The 20,166-nt window shown below is 33.6% G+C and overlaps 2 protein-coding genes, 1 long non-coding RNA gene and 1 other non-coding gene across 4 annotated transcripts; 1 reads left to right on the top strand and 3 right to left on the bottom strand.

Annotated features, from left to right (window-relative positions):
* The first annotated feature begins 763 nt into the window (after nt 1-763).
* Nucleotides 764-835, top strand: TRNAD-GUC (transfer RNA aspartic acid (anticodon GUC)). The gene has a single exon. It is a non-coding gene; the product is annotated as a tRNA-Asp (tRNA).
* A 318-nt stretch (nt 836-1,153) lies between these two features.
* LOC112024522 (uncharacterized) lies at nt 1,154-3,480 on the bottom strand. Its single transcript, XR_010623929.1, has 3 exons — nt 3,098-3,480; nt 2,587-2,668; nt 1,154-1,551 (listed from the first exon to the last, which is right to left on the bottom strand). It is a non-coding gene; the product is annotated as an uncharacterized LOC112024522 (long non-coding RNA).
* A 3,226-nt stretch (nt 3,481-6,706) lies between these two features.
* On the bottom strand, nt 6,707-7,524 carry LOC111988121 (uncharacterized). The gene is made up of 2 exons (XM_024019886.1): nt 7,225-7,524; nt 6,707-7,015 (listed from the first exon to the last, which is right to left on the bottom strand). Exons 1-2 carry the CDS (start codon nt 7,522-7,524, stop codon nt 6,707-6,709), a joined length of 609 nt encoding a protein of 202 aa, XP_023875654.1.
* Nucleotides 7,525-14,990: 7,466 nt separating this feature from the next.
* LOC111988133 (uncharacterized) lies at nt 14,991-19,433 on the bottom strand. The gene is made up of 2 exons (XM_065760747.1): nt 18,747-19,433; nt 14,991-15,481 (listed from the first exon to the last, which is right to left on the bottom strand). Exons 1-2 carry the CDS (start codon nt 19,412-19,414, stop codon nt 15,475-15,477), a joined length of 675 nt encoding a protein of 224 aa, XP_065616819.1. The 5' UTR covers nt 19,415-19,433; the 3' UTR covers nt 14,991-15,474.
* Between the last annotated feature and the right edge of the window lie 733 nt (nt 19,434-20,166).

Here is a 20,166-nt window from a genome sequence, read left to right as displayed (position 1 = left end):
GAATCCATAGATTACATACAGTCCCAAAAAAAATCACATCAAAAGGCAAAAATTGCAATCAAACATAACGTAATATTTCAAAGAGAAACAGAGAGACAAACGGACAAAAAGAGACAAACGGAGAGAAAGAGAGAGCCAGTCATCAAGTTTTGTCGGGTTTAGAAATATGTTTAGAATGTAATAAATAAGAGTAATTAATAAGATTCTAATAAAAATATTTGTAATAATGAGGGTCTTTTTTTAACTATTGAATCTACTTAAATCTAATGGTTTAAAAAATGTGTAACTTTAAAGAGTTACACTAGGCGTAACTTGAACCTATTTCTATATATATATGATTTAGAATTTAATTGGTTTTAAACTTTTCGGTTTTTGTACCCAATAATTCAATTGCCACAAAAATAAAAAACTTAGATGAATATGTGGCGAAAAATTAGATTCCAATTGAAATCTAATTTAGAATCTAATTGGATTTGGACTCTTCAATTTTTACACTTAATAATTCACTTAGTACAAAATAAAAAATTAAATTTTTCTTTAAAAAAACTTTAAATTTGAATCTGATAATTTGTAAATTTGGGAACTAAAATATAATTTTTTTTTTTTAATTTCAAGAGCTCCTTTATCGTTTCAGTTGCTCTGGTAGCCTCTAGTGTTTATTTTACTGATTCTGCACACTCTTAAAGTCTAAAGTTCTTACCCAATTTATAACTGTTTTCCTTTCTGTATAATATTCTAAACAGAATCATTTACACATCAGCGGGTCGTTGTAGTATAGTGGTGAGTATTCCCGCCTGTCACGCGGGTGACCCGGGTTCGATCCCCGGCAACGGCGATACTTATTTTGCTTTTGCAATTATGCGCCTGTTTGTCCATTTCTTTCCCCTTGTTTTTTGTTATGATCTTATTAAAACAGGGCCACCTGTCCACACCGGTATGTAATGTTGTCGTCTCAAAATTCTCTCTAAACCCAACAATTGTGGTGCTTGTGAAACACATTACTAGTTTTTATACAAAAATGTGTGAGAAAAAAAACTCTTTTCACCTATTGCAAGTTATGAAAAATTGTATAAAATCAGGTATGTACATAGGATAGGCTTATTGAAGCTGAAAATAATAAAATAACTTTCCAGCCCAACCACGCAAAAGCTCATTAGCCTTTTAATGCATTGTGTCATTTTTCACTCTAATTGAAGTCATTTTATAAAACCAAATTACAAGTTCCAAGTTTCCAACTTCGAATTAAAAAAAGTTTGACATATACCGCTTCTGGTATAGATTTTGATGGCCATCAGATAGTGTGACAAATTAAATTCTTCAGCATATGGTACCTAGATGATAGACTATATACTATACACGTTTATGTTTGATCAGCCAAATGGTTGCCAAAGCAAGTTGATCTGAAAGTTTTGAGAAGGTAAGTTAATGGACGACACTCTTGGTTCATCTCGCTCTTATTAAGGGGATCATTTTCCACTTTCCAATGAAGTCCCAGATCTGCCTTCATAATCACCTGTCTATTGTGCACATCAACTGTATACTCTTTTAATCCTGCATATTAGTGTATAACAAACATTAAACTCCATAGCGAGTGTTCAAACTAAATATCTGATAATGAGATTTCTACTGTTATATGTAGCATGTATACATCTCTTTTCCTTTTTTTTTTTCTTTTTTTTTTTTTTTTTCTTTCCCTATTTAGTGGCTAACTATATAGATATTGTATTGATCAAAGAAATGTACTAATTTCATTGTATAACATCAATTGCAAGGGCAGTAATTAAATATTTTTTTCAGGAGATTTAGTCCTGCCAATAATTATCTCATATATCAAATAGTATATGTGTATTCATTCTCACAATATTTGTGAGATGCACAATCATATAGAATCAATATATCCATACGCTATAAGAGAAATAATGTATATATCCGAAATCACCTCATTTTTATTCAACCCGATTTCGGATGGAATTTCTTTGCCTAAATCTTGTCACTTAAGATTTTCAAATGCTTGGAATTACTTCACCCATCCACCAAAATTCATTTTTTCTCGTGGATTTGAGTAGACCAATAATTTTCCATACTTTTAGTCTTTTACTATTATTTAATAAACAAATTAAGAATTAATCTTATTACAAGTTATTAAACATAATACACTGCATATCAAGTTTCAACACTACAAGCTAGTAGTAGCCACCAATATTTTTAGGTCGACTCGAGTAGACCAATAATTTTCTACTTTTTCAGTTTTCTATTATTTAATAAACAAATTAAGAATTAATCTTATTACAAGCCGTTAAATATTATATACTACAAATCAAGTTGCAGCACTACAAGCCGCCAGTCCAATAAACAATAAAATAAGAAGAGAATCATTCAAAAAAATTAAATATACTTTTATTATGTTTAAATCCAGTTCAGATAGAAGAATCATCCCACGCTCTGTCCCAACAAATGGGACAGGGTGTCCACAAGAAGGAGCCAAATCATCATCCCTCACTAATTGAGTAATTGTTGTCTTTTATTGGTTTCTTGCCTTGCACATCAGGACATGTGATGTGATAAAACATTAACGGAATTTCTTACCGGTCATTTTGGAAGCAACTTGGGAGACTCTTTGCCGACAACGTTTACATCCCATGTTTGCAGTCAGCACTACAACCTGAAACTATAGATAGAAATTAGAACATCTCTAATGAAAAAAGCATAAACACAGCTATGCTATGTGTACAGTAAAATTGGGAATTTAATTGCTAAGTTGGCTATCTCCAAAAAGCACAAAGGAAAATAGAGTGGCTGTACAACCAGAAAGAAGAATTGGCTATTACTGTGCAGCCAATCAGTTACTCAAATTCAAAGGAACTTAAGATGCACAAGGGGAATCCCTACCACTTCGAAACAATTTTTGTTTCTCAATATAAATTGATTAACAAGCGGGACAGAGAAACATGTGATGAGAAATTCAATTTACAAAAACCAGAGTCATTGTAGCCACACAAGAACAACACTGGAGCCACGAGAATTGAACATGTAGAACATCAAAAAGAATTTTCATTACAAATTCAACATGAGAATAAAAGAGAAAGATGAATCCTACCGAAGGGGGTGTCAAATTCTCCGTGTATAAGAGTGATTTCTCGTTTAGTATTGGCATCATGGCATTGCCGGAGAGCTCTCTCCCTGTTTCTTTTATGTGGTAATGAATAACGATGAGCTTAATTGGTCTTCTCCTTTGCTTGGTCAACTCTATTTGTATATATCTGTGCACGAGATTCCCACATGCAAAACTGAATTCAACTTTGTCACCATCAACATCACCAACTGATTTCAACGATTTTTCAGGCTCTCTATTGACATTGCTATTGAAAAGGGAGCTGTTATAGCGGATTGGGCATGGTCAAGCCCACCACATTAATAAGTTGGCTGCTCTTGCACCCAAGATTCCTAATATGACTGACTTTGGGCTTCATGTTCTAATAAGTCCTTGTCTTGCGCATGTATTTTTATAGTAAAAGTGAAGATAAGATCGGAATCAAAGAGCTAGTTAACATTTTAGAAATTTGGTGGTCTATAATCGATCTCACACCAAAGTAGGTATGGGAAAAATGATTCTAAAGTTCAGTTAACAGATAAAACAGTATAGGAATTTTTGGGACTTTGTCGTTAGCCTGCCACAACAAGTAAAAGAATTTCGGACCCAGCTTACCAGCAAATAACAATAAGGTTATCCCATCCATCTACCCCAAAACTAGTTACATAGGCCACCATTATCCACCAAGTGACTTGTGGTCACCCATTCAACCACTCTACATAGCGTGCAAGACATTCTGTCGTATAGACAATTTATTCTTTAACAATGACAATCAATTAAAATATAAATCAGATGTATGTGCTTTAGCCTGAACAGCACAGAAACGTTTCTTTTATTTTATTTTATCTTACCCTAGTAAAGAAAAGCACTAATGTATCATTCCACCCAACCCTTAGGACTAGAGAATTCCAGAATTTAAAAAACAATTAGAGGACTTTCATCTATAATTTACACGGGTGCTTAGAGGCTCTTTTATTTTTTTGGTAAGGTTTAATTTAGAGCATCTATTATAATTTCGGATCACTACATTTTCCAATAACAAAAAAAAAAAAAAAAAAAAAAAAAAACTAGGGGTGTGATGAGTATTATGTGTGGTGAAATAATTTTTCATCACACCCCTAGGTTTTTTTTGTTATTGAAAAATGTAGTGATCCGAAATTATAATGGATGCTCTATATTAAACCTTACCCAAAAAATAAAAGAGCCTTTGAGCACGCACGTGACGTGCTCAGAGGTTAGTATTCCGTAATTATTATCCATCTTTCCAATTTTTTTTATCTAGTAATCAACGTGTTATTAATTAGAAGATGATGCTATAATTTAGTATTAACTTATAGGCGGAGGAAAAAAAGATCCATTGAATAAATCTTATAAATAGTGCATATAATGAATATATATAATGAAATCGTAACAATAAAACTACTTACAAAATACATGTGGTGACCTTTACAAAAGCTATTATGAAAAGTTGACAGATCAATGTAGAAAAGTAAAATATTTACATTAGGTAAAACTGTAAAATAATTCATTACATCTGAAATATGGAATATGTGAACTTATTAATATTATGTTGGCTATGGTGGAGAAGTTGGTGGAGCAATGTTATTTGTTCCACATTCTAATTGCTTTCCAACAGCATTTGCCATGAACCTATGATACAAAATGTGTGTGTTTGTGTTATTAATGGAGACTTTAAAACGTACACAATAATGATAAGTACAATAAACATCAAGCATAAACTTGTGAAATGAAATATTTGAACTGACCTTGTGATGATATTGCATAGCTCCATGTATGTGAATGGTCTACTTCAACTTGGGACATGAAGAACTATTATTTAATTACCAAAAAAATTTAAAAAAAAAAAATTATATCCAAATTATGTAATTAAGTATTTTTTTATTTAAAAAAGTAGATGTGGTAATGATTTGTACCTGCTTTATTATTGCATCGTCCTTCACTCTCATTTTCTGTTTGTCTTTATTGTTCCACATGTTGAAAATTGCATCATCCTTGGTTTTTTTTTGTTGGTTTCCTTTTTTTTTTTTTTTCTCATAGCTGTTGGAAACCACATTGTCCTTGATTTTAATTCTCCATTTGTCTCTGTTAGCATGAGTGTTAGAGATCACATCATCCTTCATTTTCCTTTGTCTTTATTCTTATGGATGTTGGAAACCTCATTGCTCTTGACATTGATTTGTTGTTTGTCTTTGTTCTTGGAACTTCAAAATGAAGAAAAAAAAATTGTTTGTATATTAAGATTATCAATTAGTTATTTTCCTATTGTAAAAAATAGCGTAACACACCTTTCCAATTATTGAGACTCTACAACTTGTTTCACTTCTTTCCAAAGCTCTTTCTTGTCAACTTGAATAGTGAATCCCCAACCAGGAGAATAAATTTGCAATTTTTGAACCCAAACTATACGCAACATGACATTTTTAATATTAATTTTGATAAAACAATAGAAAGGGATGCTGATTAAAGATATCATTAAAAAGAAATATACCTTGTTATCAATGGCGTCCATGTTCAATATTGATTGATCATCCTTCCAATTCTCCCAATGAGCAGGAGGAACAACATGCACTCCATTATTTAGCATAGTGGACTCGATCCTCACATTTGAGTTGGGCATCCTTCCTTTTACCAATTAATTGTATACATAAAAAATATCAAGAAATAAAATATTAAAACGTAGACTGCATAACCATTAAAAATTGTAAATTATTAAAATAAATCTATATGTAAGACAGTTTTTTCCAATTGTTAATTAATACATATGATGAAGGGAACAAAACATCTTTATACACAATATTTCTTGTGTGAACACCTTCCTCCTCAGGTATTGTTCCTTTTTGCACCAATAGTTTTGTGGTGGATAGGGAGACTCCCCTTGACAACGCCAGATATAGGGTCCGTTTGGATAGCACTTATTGTTGCTGAAAGTTGCTAAAAACTGATTGTTGCTGAAAACACTGTAGCAAAATAATTTTTAAATGTGTAAATAGTGTTGTGGGACCCACTTTTAATATTAAATATTGTGTGAACAGTGCATGAACAGTGCGTGAACAGTGCACGCACAGTACATGCACAGTGAATTTTGTCTCCAAAGTCAAAAAAGCCGGCTAAAAAAAAAAAAAAAAAAGGCAGAAAACATGAATCATAAAACGTGCCGCAACTTTAAGTGCAATCCAAATGCAGGCATAATTGGTCATGACTAAAAACATAATCAGGAAGATAAATTCCAACAGTTGGAATTGTCTGACCTTGCGCTTTGTTTTTTGTAATTGTAAAGCTCAAACGTATAGGAAATTGTTGTCTAATCATTACAAATGGCAGGTTTACATTTTCTGTTGTCTTCAAAGGGATTCTTGGCAAGAAAACCCTTGTACCCACATATTGTCCAGTCAAAATTTTAGCATCTATTATGTTGTTAAAACATCCATGGCATATCAATCTTGTAACATTACATAATCCAGCTTTTGGATCTATATTACGCAATAACATAATTGGAGCACCCTTTTTCAACCTTAATATATGTGGTGGTAAACCCCCTGGAGATATAGAATTTAGGAATTCTTGTTGATATAGATGTTACATATCTCCTTCTACCTAATCAAAAGAATGTAACGTAAACTCATCTCTTGGGAACTGAGAAATTATCTTTGCATTAAGCAGTTCAACATCATCATTTATAGGTGTTAGCAAAGCCCTATCAACCATATGTCTTGCATCATTGGCATGTTCTTGCAAACTTGGAAAAACTTGATCAATCAAGTTGTATATAGAATGCTGACCCTCCCATTGCATTGCCATTGAAGGAGGTAATTTAATCAAATCATCCATTATAAATAGTTCATTCCCATCACCAATGCGTTGTATAAACTCAGTAAACTCTTCATCATTGACAAACCTCATATTCTACTTCAAATGTAACACTTTGACATCTTTCCATAATGGGGACTTGACTATGCATGCATCAATCATTTCTACCTTTGTACCCTTTGGAACAACCGAAAGTACTTTACGAAAATCTCCCCCCAAAATTAGCACCTTCCCACCAAAAGGTAAATTTACTTCCATAATATCTTTAAATGCTCTATCTAAGATTCAAGTGCACGTCGATTTACCATTGGGGCTTCATCCCAAATAATTATGGTGGCACGTCTAATAAGTTTAGCTAAGTCTAATTGTTTACTTCTTGAGCAAATAGATGAAGCATCAGGAGTTAAAGGGATCTTAAACCTGGAATAAGTTATTCTTCCACCAGGAAGTAATGTTGCTGCTATACCAGATGTAGCTGTGGCAATTGCAATGTGATTGGTTTTGCTCAAGGTTGCCAATACTATATGATACAAAGATGTTCTCCCAATTCCCCCTGGCCCATCAACAAAGAATATCATGCTTTCCTTATGACCAATAACTGGCATGATTGTCTCATATGCAACTCTCTAGTCATTATTCAACTTCTCAATTAAAGTGAGTTCTTCATCTACATTAGGAATAGTTAGCTCATCTTGTATGAGTCTTGGTACAACTAAATCATTGTCACATTCTCCAGTTGAAATCGGCAAATCATACTCTGTGATGTGCTTTCCATGTTACAAGAGCAATGCCTCTAAATCATTGACAAGTTTATTTGTACAACGTGTCTCTGTTGTAACAAATATTGATGGGTAATCTTTTACCATATATGGGTAGAACTCATTCCACAATTCTTTTACTCCAGTTGGTAGACAAAATACCAATATTGTTGCAAACAATCTTTTTAAAGCTAACGACATTCGAATGTCTCTTACCTTAAGAAGACACTATCGTATGCTGTTATCATTCTCTAGTAAACCCATTTTTTTAGCTACTTGCTTAAAAGTTGGATAGGTTATCCCATTGACAATCAATAAATCATCAAATCCTGGTAGCCCCTTGACATGATTAAAAAGAATATGCAGATTGAACTTCTCTCCATCAAATGGTGAAACAGTATATATCATGCCTACTACTTTTTTATGAGATCTTCTTTGCGTCCAAGTTTTGTTTTTATAATCACAACCATAATGCTCAGGAAACTCTCTATATAAATAATTCCATGCATCATGATCAATCATATTCATATGAAAAATTTAGTGAGCTTTGTCTTTTTACTTCGCTCCAAAATATAAGCAATAGGTTCATGTGGTCTAAAGCGTACATGTTGTCTATTTGAAAGATGAATTTGCAAACGAAAAACAGCAGGGTACATTCGATACATAGGAAAAGCAAATATCTTCCAACATGCCTCTAGAGAACGTACCCATCTTGCATCAATATACTGTTGGACCTCATCATAATTTGGGCCTGGCCTAACTTCCATAGAGACACGTTCTGGACCTTTATACACATATTTATATAAGTACTTTACACTTTTGATACTGCAACATATTTCAACATTAATATCACAATTATATTTCAGCAGTAACCAAGGATTATATGGAACAACCCAAGAATCTACCATAATCTTGCAATGATCATTCAATGGCACAGGATTATTAGTATCATATCGTTTGTAAAGAGGATATGAGTCATTGCCTTGGTAGGTTTTTGGGGAGAAAGGCTTTGGGTATCCTTTTTTATATCGCCCATTTTTCATGTACGGTGATCTTGGATTTTGTATTCCGCAAGAACCGTATATCATATGCTCCAGTACAGCTTTATGTAACTGTGGTTGTTCCTCCTTACACGATATTTCTGCTTTAACAACCCGATCGTAATCCTCTAAATTATGCAATTTATCATCTTCATCGAGAATTATAAACATGTGTGCATATGGTAAACCCCTTTTTTAGAACTCAAAGGCCTACACATATACAATAACTCTTCTGAAACCCCCTTTACCATAATATCATCTTTCAATTCTTCAAATTTCGATTTGAAAACTATTGCAAGCAAGTCTAGGCAATCTTGTGCGGTTTTTGGAAGTAAAAGCTCATTTTGTATTTCTTCTCATCTTGGATTGCACGTCAAAAGGCATTGTTTGTTTGGAGTTTTTTTTTGTCTTTTGGTAAGTTATTTTGGATCAGATTAAATTTTACCAATTTTTAAAATTTTAAAATTTAAAATACATAACATTTTAAACTATTAAATATAAGATATATTTAAGGGTGTAGGTTTTTACACCTAAAAGTTATTATTTAGAAGCAATTTTCACTAGAATTTTTAAATTTTATCTTTAAAGATAACTTCTCTAGTATCATTCTTGCTTTTGCAAATTTGCGTATATGGCACTTGCTTACAGAATCATCAAATGTGCAATGAAAGGTACAAAAAAATATATATTAAATTTCATAAGGTAGGATATTTACAAAAAAAATGTTTTTTAACAACTACTTGATAAATTGACTACCACTTCGTTCACTCGAATTCATCCAATGTGTCTTCTATGCAATCTAACTAAATTGTTGATATGTCACCCTAAAAAAATACAAAAAAAATAGAGAGTAAAGCTTAAATGTAAGAAAAACAACAAACAAAAATAATAAAAGGAAGAGAGGACACCACTTAGAACACATACACTAAAATAATGAGTGAAACTCAATAACCATAACAATTAATAATAAAAAAATAAAAATAAAAATAAAAAAAGACAAACCAATAGATATCATTCCTATTTTTTTAAAAATAGTAATTAATTAGAGAAAATACTTAAACACCCATCAAACTGACTAAATAAAAGGAAAAAAGAAAAGAAAAAATAAGATAAGATAATGATATGGAAAAAATAATGATAACAAAGTGTAGTTCTATTTTGTAGGCACTATTTTACGTGGGAATTATTATTATTATTATTTTTTTTCCCTTTTAGAATCTAAATCATGATAAATAATAAGTTTTTGTTGGAGATAAAAACAACCCTTTTTTACAAATTAAGCAATAATTATCCTATTCCCGAAATCTACCACATAAATTTAATTTCTCATTGGTAAACCAACATGTGGAGAAGAAAATTAACACATTATTTGATAATCCAAGACTTTTTTTTGCTAAACGATAATCTAAGACTTAGGGCCCGTTTAGATACAACTGAAAACTGAAAACTGAAAACTGAAAACACTGTAGCAAAATAATTTTTAAATGTGTGAATAGTACCGTGGGACCCATTTTGAATGAAAAAGTTGCTGAAAAGTGAAAATTGTGGGTCCGTGAATAGTAAAATTTGAGTTGAAAAGTCAATTATTGCGGCTACTGTTCATTGAACAGGAGCCGCTACAGTGCTGCACAGTAAAAAACCGGCTGGAAAAAGCTTGAAACGTGTGTGAAAAAAAAAAAAAAAAAAAGAGCTGAAAACGTAAAGCCAGACACAAACATGCTGGCCAAACGGTCTCTTAATATATTACGTACTTGCTGCAACTTGTATTAAGACTCAAGAAAGCACGGAATAATTTCTCATTGGTAAACCAACATATGGAGAAGAAGATTAACCCATAATCTGATAATCCAAGACTTTTTTTCGCTAAACAATAATCCAAGACTTAACCAAAAAAAAAAAAAAAATCATTACTTATTAGGCACTTTGAAGTTTGAACAACAAAAGCTCAAAACTATCAAAAAAAACTCAACCTTTCACAGCTATCACGCCCAAAATAGAACAAAACCATAATAATTATAAAAATTGAAAGATTTTCCTCCAAATAAAATAAAATAAAATAAAATAAATCAGACTCAAGAGTTAAAAACGAAATTGTTCGATGTGGCCCTGAGGGAAATAGAAGACATGCTCATTTTGACGCTGATCTCCTCAACCTTTCACAGCTGTCACGCCCAAAATAGAACAAAACCATAATAATAATTATAAAAATTGAAAGATTTTCCTCCAAAAAAATTGAAAGAAAAAAAAAAAAATCAGACTTAGAGTTAAAAACGAACCTGTTCGATGTGACCCTAAGGGAAATAGAAGACACACTAGTTTTGAGCTTTTTCCTAACTTGAAACGTGTCTTTTTGAGAGAATCCCTTGCATTCAAAATCAGTTTACTCTCTCTCTCCTTCTCACACTAATCTCCTCTACCTACACATCAGTATGGTAATTCTTCTTTAGCGTCTTATTAATGGCATTGTTATTACAAGAAATAATGTAGAGAAGAACAAAGCCCAATAGTACTAACCTCAAAGCCTACACATCAGTGAAGAGTCACAAAAAATGAAACATCTTTTAATAGCATCTTGTGAAGGCTAGTAAAACAATAGATCAAAAAATATCCCGTAAGTCTCGAAATAACAATAAGCAAAACATGGCCAAATAAAGAGAAATTGAAATGAGAAATGTAGAAATAAAAAAAAATAAAAAATAAAGAGAGAGAGAGAGAGAGAGAGAGAGAGAGAGAGAGAGAGAGAGAGATTTTTTTTTTTTTTTTGCTGCCAAATCTTCTATATTATCTATTTTTTTTTTTTTTTGTAAAATGAATACTTAGAACTTAGAACTTTTATCTTATTCAATCTACTGTAAAACAAATACTTAGAACTTAGAACACCTACCTGGTGCACCGGCCAGCACCCTAATCCTCCCCACAGACGGCGCCAATTGTAAGGACCCAATTTGGATTAACCCTGGGTAACAGGTTTTTAGCCCAATAAGCCCAAACAATAAATTTATAGAGAGTGGGTTGACAGGCTTAGGTGCTGGCCGTCGATCACCATGCGTAAACTTTTTCTTATAAACAAATGCTAAGTGTTTCCTTACAAATGGGGGAATGCTCCTTACAAATGGGGGAATGCTCCTCGGCCTGTGGCCGAGGAGGCCTCAATGTTCTCTCTTTCTGTCCCCCCCTTTTTTGGCTTTACTAGCTTTTCTTTTATAGTTTTCATCTTCCTATCTCCTGCTTCCATCTGTTGATCGTCTATTCGCTTTTTCTTCTGGTTGTCCGTCCCATCAGAGGCCTTATCGGCACTCAAGTGGCTCACTCTAACCAACGTTATCCTGCCAAGGGGTTACCTCCCCATTAATGCGGCCAGGGGGGTTAGTTGAGCGTATTAAATGCGATAGTGACCGCTTACTTTGGGGTTAGCCTTTCCCCAAAATCACCTTTGTCAGGCCGAGGACAAGGTATCCTCGGCGTGGATTTAGGAAAATAGGCTCTCCTCCCCTTTCCCTCAAAAATAGCTTGCGATCCTCGGCATGGGCCTTGGGCCTGCTATATGATGGGCCGAGGCTATCAGGCCCATGGGCCCCACAATAACATTTTAAACTATTAAATATAAGATATATTTAAGGGTGTAGGTTTTTACACCTAAAAGTTATTATTTAGAAGCAATTTTCACCAGAATTTTTTAATTTTATCTTTAAAAATAACTTCTCTAGTATCATTCTTGCTTTTGCAAATTTGCGTATATGGCACTTGCTTACAGAATCATCAAATGTGCAATGAAAGGTCCAAAAAATATATATATTAAATTTCATAAGGTAGGATATTTACAAAAAATGTTTTTTAACAACTACTTGATAAATTGACTACCACTTCGTTCACTCGAATTCATCCAATGTGTCTTCTATGCAATCTAACCAAATTGTTGATATGTCACCCTAAAAAAAATACAAAAAAATAGAGAGTAAGGCTTAAATGTAAGAAAAACAACAAACAAAAATAATAAGAGGAAGAGAGGACACCACTTAGAACACATACACTAAAATAATGAGTGAAACTCAATAACCATAACAATTAAAAAAAAAAAAAAGACAAACCAATAGATATCATTCCTATTCTTTAAAAAATAGTAATTAATTAGAGAAAATACTTAAACACCCATCAAACTGACTAAATAAAAGGAAAAAAGAAAAGAAAAAATAAGATAAGATAATGATATGGAAAAAATAATGATAACAAAGTGTAGTCCTATTTTGTATGCACTATTTTACGTGGGAATTATTATTATTATTATTTTCCCTTTTAGAATCTAAATCATGATAAATAATAAGTTTTTGTTGGAGATAAAACAACCCTTTTTTTACAAATTAAGCAATAATTATCCTATTCCCGAAATCTACCACATAAATTTAATTTCTCATTGGTAAACCAACATGTGGAGAAGAAAATTAACACATTATCTGATAATCCAAGACTTTGTTTTGCCAAACGATAATCTAAGACTTAATATATTACGTACTTGCTGCAACTTGTATTAAGACTCAAGAAAGCACGGAATAATTTCTCATTGGTAAACCAACATATGGAGAAGAAGATTAACCCATAATCTGATAATCCAAGACTTTTTTTCGCTAAACAATAATCAAAGACTTAACCAAAAAAAATAAAAATAAAAAAATCATTACTTGTTAGGCACTTTGAAGTTTGAACAACAAAAGCCAAAAACAAAAGCTCAAAACTATCAAAAAAAAACTCAACCTTTCACAGCTGTCACGCCCAAAATAGAACAAAACCATAATAATTATAAAAATTGAAAGATTTTCCTCCAAATAAAATAAAATAAAATAAAATAAATCAGACTTAAGAGTTAAAAACGAAACTGTTCGATGTGGCCCTGAGGGAAATAGAAGACATGCTCATTTTGACGCTGATCTCCTCAACCTATCACAGCTGTCACGCCCAAAATAGAACAAAACCATAATAATAATTATAAAAATTGAAAGATTTTCCTCCAAAAAAATTGAAAGAAAAAAAAAAATCAGACTTAAGAGTTAAAAACGAACCTGTTCGATGTGACCCTAAGGGAAATAGAAGACACACTAGTTTTGAGCTTTTTCCTAACTTGAAACATGTCTTTTTGAGAGAATCCGTTGCATCCAAAATCAGTTTACTCTCTCTCTCCTTCTCACACTAATCTCCTCTGCCTACACATCAGTATGGTAATTCTTCTTTAGCGTCTTACTAATGGCATTGTTATTACAAGAAATAATGTAGAGAAGAACAAAGCCCAATAGTACTAACCTCAAAGCCTACACATCAGTGAAGAGTCATAAAAAATGAAACATCTATTAATAGCATCTTGTGAAGGCCTATAAAACAATAGATCAAAAAATATAGTCTCGAAATAACAATAAGCAAAACATGGCCAAATAAAGAGACAAATTGAAGTGAGAAATGTAGAAATAAAAAAAAAAAAAAAATGAGAGAGAGAGAGAGAGAGAGCGGAGATTTGATCTGATAAAGAACTTACCTCAAATCTATCAGCTGTTGTTGTTGTTTGTATTGAAATCCGAAGCAAAGAGGTGGGTGAAAGGAGTTTGAAAACACAGAATTGAGAGAATTGAAGAACTGAAGAAGCAGCAATTTGAATTTGAAAACTAACGTGAGTGTACTGAGAGTGTGGTCCAATTTTGTAGATAGTGTTTTACGTGGAAATTAAAAAAGCATTTTTATCAAGTTTTGCCCCTACTTAAACATAGGCTGTAGAGGTATTTTGGAACCAAAAAAAAAAAAAATCCAGTCAAAACAAGAGAAGCTCCTTAAATAGTAGTATAAATACTCATAAAACCAGAATAACAAGTTTTGCTGAAACTACTTTTGCTACCAACACCCTATATACAGTAGATATCAGTTCAGTTCAAGTTTTATGGAGAGAGAGAGAGGATACATCTAAACAATTTTACAATGAATGAGGAATACAATGTAGCTGTGGTAGATGCGATCATCTGTAAGATTAAAGAAGGCAGAAATCCACAGAAGGCAGAAATCCACTTTCAACGACTATTACGACACTGAAATTTCTCATCTTCAACATGATTATCAACTTAAAATTTTAATAGATCACACCAGATAAAATAAGGAGAAAAAAAATTTCTACTAATGGAATAATTTCTAGCAGTCAGTTAGCAGACGTGATCCTCAGACAATCAGAACTATGATCCTCTGCCAATCAGAACCAAAAATGATAACAGGATAAACTATGATCCTCTGCCAAACAGAACCTAAAATGATAACAGGATAAAATCAATTCATTTTCATCCTCTGCAAAATATATTAGCCCAGGTAGATTCCTTATTGACAAAGTACAAAGATTCATACTTCCTTTACAAATAACTGTTGCACTTTCCTCTCAAGAAGCAATTTTAAGCACGAGCAAGGGCGATTTTCTCCAAAAACTATGATATGTACAAAGATTCATTCTTCTTCATTGACAAGTAACTACTGCACTTTACACCCAAAGGACCAATTCCAAGCACAAGCAAGGGCAACTTTCTCCAGAACTCATTGACAATAAAGTATGCAATAGAACTTCACACGGAATTAAAATTCTAAGAGAAACATTGAAAATGCATTGCCTTTATACATTTTTTTTTTTTTGTTTGTGAATTCCAAAAAGCTCATAACAACCCATATCCTGCTATGATTAACAACACAAGGTGAACCAGAGAGAGTTAAATATTCTGAAAATCCTGTTCATTTGCCTTGATCATCCCCTGCACAAAAAAAAAATACAAATTCACATACTACATCTGCAAACTAAAAATCAAAGAAAAACAAAGCAAAATGCCCAAACATGTGTGTACATTTGGGGAATAACTTCTTTAGCTTTTTGCTGAAAGTATTCTAATTTATACTTGACACTTGTACTTTGAAAAAGTAAGAAAAGGTGAGGTTATAAAAAGCTGAATATAAAAGCTAAAAATCAAAAAGCTGGCTTATATTCCGTTCCCAAACACACAACATTTCAACCATTGGCCATTTCATGCAATTCTTAAAACCTCATTAAATTCTCTGCGCTCAATCCATTCCTCTTCAATGTGTGAACGTCAAAAGAAAGCGATATTTTAGTTCACCTTGTTATTATGCCGGTGCCGTTGCTTAGGCACTTCACTGTAAGATCATACAACCATGGAAGTAAAGCAAAGCATGTTTTGGAAACAAAACATATCCAAAACACAAGGGCACATAGCTTTTTTACTTGGATATCCTGAGACTAAAATAGTTCATATGACATTGAAGAAAAAATTAGTCACAGCCCAAACCTATTCAGCTTGACTCAAAACATCTGGCTACAACCATCACAGCCATTTTGAAGAATATGAACATCAATCAGTAATTTCTACCATAACTAAACCATCTCTAGTTCCTTCAATATTCAACACTAACTAGCTACTTTCTAAAGGTAAAGAAATTTAAAACTACCTCAAAAAATTTAGGCAAGTTTAGGATCAGAAGTCGGGATTGGCAAAGGAGAGATTTGGACAATAAAGATTTTTAAATCCCCCCAACCCCACCTCCCACTTTGGTGTACCATTAGCTGATGCAAGTACTGTTGCCATAGTTTTACTTTTATTTAAGAACAACTTTCTGTGTAGATTAATAGATGAACAATAATTTTCTTTTATGATTGGCAAGAATTACACACACACCAAATGGGTCCTTGAACCCATCCATTTTTTATGAATGAGGTGTGCCATTTGAGCAAGAAACTCACTGGCATAGATGGACAATAATAAAAACCATAACCAAGCTTAGGATCTTTAAAAATGCATTAACTCATACTTCTCACTCAGTTATTACAGAAACAAATCATCTCTTCTTCATTATCTTCTTCTATTCTTTTTAATTTTTCTCCGGATATTAAATGGTAGAATTGATTGTTTAAAGTGAGGGAAGAAGCATTAAACCATAAAAAGGACAGATGCTAATTATATGTTCACACTTACAAGCTGCCATAAATAAATAAATGAATAACAATAGAACAAAGAGATTAATTCTTGATTATTGCTCTTTATCTGATATTGCAACTATAGAGGGCTCTAAAATTCTAACAGGACTCCTCTCTTTATTAATGGACTCCTTTAATGATGAAATTTGAATTGTTCTCCAGAAAACTAAAAATGTTAATCCAACTTTTTTTTTTATAAATAAAAATGTTAATCCAACTTAATCCATAGAAAGGGAAAGGAGAATAAAAAGACCTGCAATGAGGCCCTTTAGCGATTACAACAATGGTTAACTGAATTCAGGATGCCACTCCCATGCAATAACACTAGCACTAAGTGCATACTTTTAACTACCCTTGCAGAAGTAATACCATCATCTTAAGTTCCACCTATACCAAAGATAGATGCTTCTGAGCATCCATACCACAGTGACTACAACTTAAAGTTAACTCAAAGTCTGTGGAATATACAAACCATCATGACTAGAAGACCAAAAAATGTGGGCGAAAACATATATGACAAATAAGAAATCATAGTTGAAATGAATCGTGAAAAAAGGGCAAGGCTCCCCTCCCATTGGAAATCCTCCCATTTCCTCCCATTTTTATCCAGATGGAGGACATGCGACATGTGTTAAATAAAATATCCAAAGGCAGAAAACAAGCCACCTCAAAACCCAATGAATTTCTCTCTCAACCAAACCTTTCAGCAACCAACCTCCCTTAAGCAAACCCATCGGACCACCAGCAACTTCTAGTAGCAGACCCACTGCCGCCCATAGAACAAAACAGCCAAAGACTAATTCACCACTTTCAAGGACAATCCCTAGAACCGGAATGACCTCAGATTCTCAAGATTTGATTTCTCTAGATAATTTTCTCCTCTTCTTTTCCCATTTCTCAAAATTTTCAGTTGTGTTTTCTTAAGCTTTAAAATTGTTTTGGGTTCACTTGGTAGGTCTTTGCGACTCACATTCTCTTTACCTTCAATTGCTTTACTTTTGGGTTTATACTAAATTAGAATAAACAGACAAGAAAGAGTACAGGATGAAAGTTGGGTGCAGTTATGAGAAAAGTAATAGAAAGTGAAACAATCAAAGAAAAGAAAGACAAAATGGATGAAGAGAGAAACAAAGAATCATGGGTTTGTACGCTGGGTTTCTGAAGGATTTGTCCGCTGTAAATTATAGAAATCTTTTTCTTTTTTAAGGCAAACATCAAGAATCTGTTTGCAGTCTTGGCAGCAGACTGTAACAATGTTGATGTATGGAGGCAGTGGGTCTGCCACCGGAAGTTGCTGGTGGTCCGGTGGGTTTGACAATGGAGGTTGCTGAAAATTTTAGTTGAGAGAAAAATAAATTTGTTTTTTGGGTGGCTTGTTTTCTGCCTTTGGATATTTTATTTGACACACGTTCTCCATCGTGATAAAAATGGAAGGGGAGCCGGACCCGTGAAAAAATGCATGTATAAATCAACTGTGGGCTTCAAAAATCAAAAAGTGCACATAGAGAGGCAAACTTGGTATTAGAGTCTCTTTAAAAAGATCTAAGAGATGCAAGCCTAATGGCTATTGACACTGCTAAAAAGCCCACAACAAAGTCCTAGAAGTCAAAGATAATTACTCCTTGTAGTTCTTTTTATGTCCACCATTTTTCCTCTGCTATGCCATATATTTTACAAATACGAGCTGACTGCAAACCACCGGATTGTAAATCTCTATAGTCATACTCAGACTAAACTAGAACAGATAATTCTTCTGTAAATTACAGTTCTATAACACCATATTATTAGACTCTGAAATCATTTGACTTGCACCAAAACATAACACAAATGGAGTACTGCACATAATTCTTAATACAGAATACCAATTTGTGTCATTGCCAAATCAAATACTACTAATATGTAGAATAAAAAATTTTCTTTGTCATCCATCCATTCTTCAATTTAACATTCATAAACGCACACAAAAAGTTGATCTTACGGATACAACAAAATACATAATAACAAGAATGATGCATATGGTGCAAGCTCACCTCCTGGAAAACCCTTTATCTCTTCGACTCTTCTCGGCCATCAAAGCCCGTTCCCTCTCCTTCTCGCGCCTCTCTCTTTTGAACCGCTCCTCCCTCAACTCCTCCAGTGTCTTCTTCCCACTCTTTTTCCCTTCCTCCTTCTTCACCTCACCATCTCCACCACTCTCACCATTCCCATCATCGCTCCGCCTTTCAAGGTACCACGGCAACTTAACTCCTTTCCCGGCAACTCCATACCCTAACCTATACTTCTCATCTTCCGGCCCCACAACTCTCGGCGCCTCCTCTTTCTTCATCTTCTTATTCTTCTTGAACTCATCTTTTTCACTGCCTCTCTTGTTCTCTGATACTTTGATTGGATCAAAAATCCTGATTCCTTCAAAGAGGTTAATGTGGCCAGTCTTTGGCTCCGATTCAGCAGGCTCTGGTTCTGGTTCTGGTGCTGGTTCTGGCTCTGGCTCTGGCTCTGGCACCGTGGGAGCCAAGCCACGAGCAGTACGGAGGCGCTCGATGCGGAACTCGGTGTCGCGCTTCCTCGCTTGCTCGCGCTTGAGCTGCTCCTCCTTCGCCGCAGCCTCCTCGTCGCGGCGGACTTTCTCTCGGTTATCGAAATTGTACACATTCCACCGCTTCTGTGGCAGAATATTCAGACCTCCATGACCTCCCATTACTACTCTATTTCCCAAAACGAACCTCTAAGAGTTTTATAACTCAGTTAACACTTTTTCATATTTTCAACAAAAACATTTAGGATTTAAATCTCATTCTCCCTAACTATCAGATTATTATTTTAAAAAAATTTATTGTCTTTGCTAATATGGGCAATGCATGAAAAGTGTTTATATTTATGTAAAACATATATTTAAATAATAAGTTGATGAAAATTTTTTTACGTAATTTAATTAAAGTTCTTATAGAAAAGATTAAATATAATTCAACTAGAACTTGTTTAGTGTTACGTTGTTATAGTTTGATTGATTAGCGAATTTAATTGGAATGCCAAATATGGTTTTTCCCCAATTTTAAGTAAACTGGTTAAAAATATTTTGAAAATGAGGCATTGATAATAAACTAATAAGTGAATTAATTTGAAAAATCTATTTAGTGAGAACTAAATTTGATTTTTCAAATTTTGATGACTAGGCCGGTAGAGATATACATATCACGTAAAACGGGCTACACATTCGCAGCCCATTTTTAATAAATTCAAAAGCCCAATCCTCATACAAGCAACCCTTGTATCCGGTCACTTTCCCCCCTATAATAACTATAAAGTGTGAAATGACGACGGCGCGCTACCCATGCTGACGTGGCGAAAATCAATTCGCGTATATAATATGCTTAGGTGGAAGGAAAAACAATTCCGAAAACAATTATTTTTCGAGCACAAACTATCAATCACCAAGCGAAACCACTCGCG

The sequence above is a fragment of the Quercus suber genome, unplaced genomic scaffold (assembly GCF_002906115.3).
Source record: "Quercus suber isolate HL8 unplaced genomic scaffold, Cork oak 2.0 scaffold_380, whole genome shotgun sequence".
NCBI classification, from domain to species: domain Eukaryota; kingdom Viridiplantae; phylum Streptophyta; class Magnoliopsida; order Fagales; family Fagaceae; genus Quercus; species Quercus suber.
The sequence above is the reverse complement of the archived record's forward strand: the minus strand, read 5'-3'. Positions and strand labels throughout refer to the sequence as shown.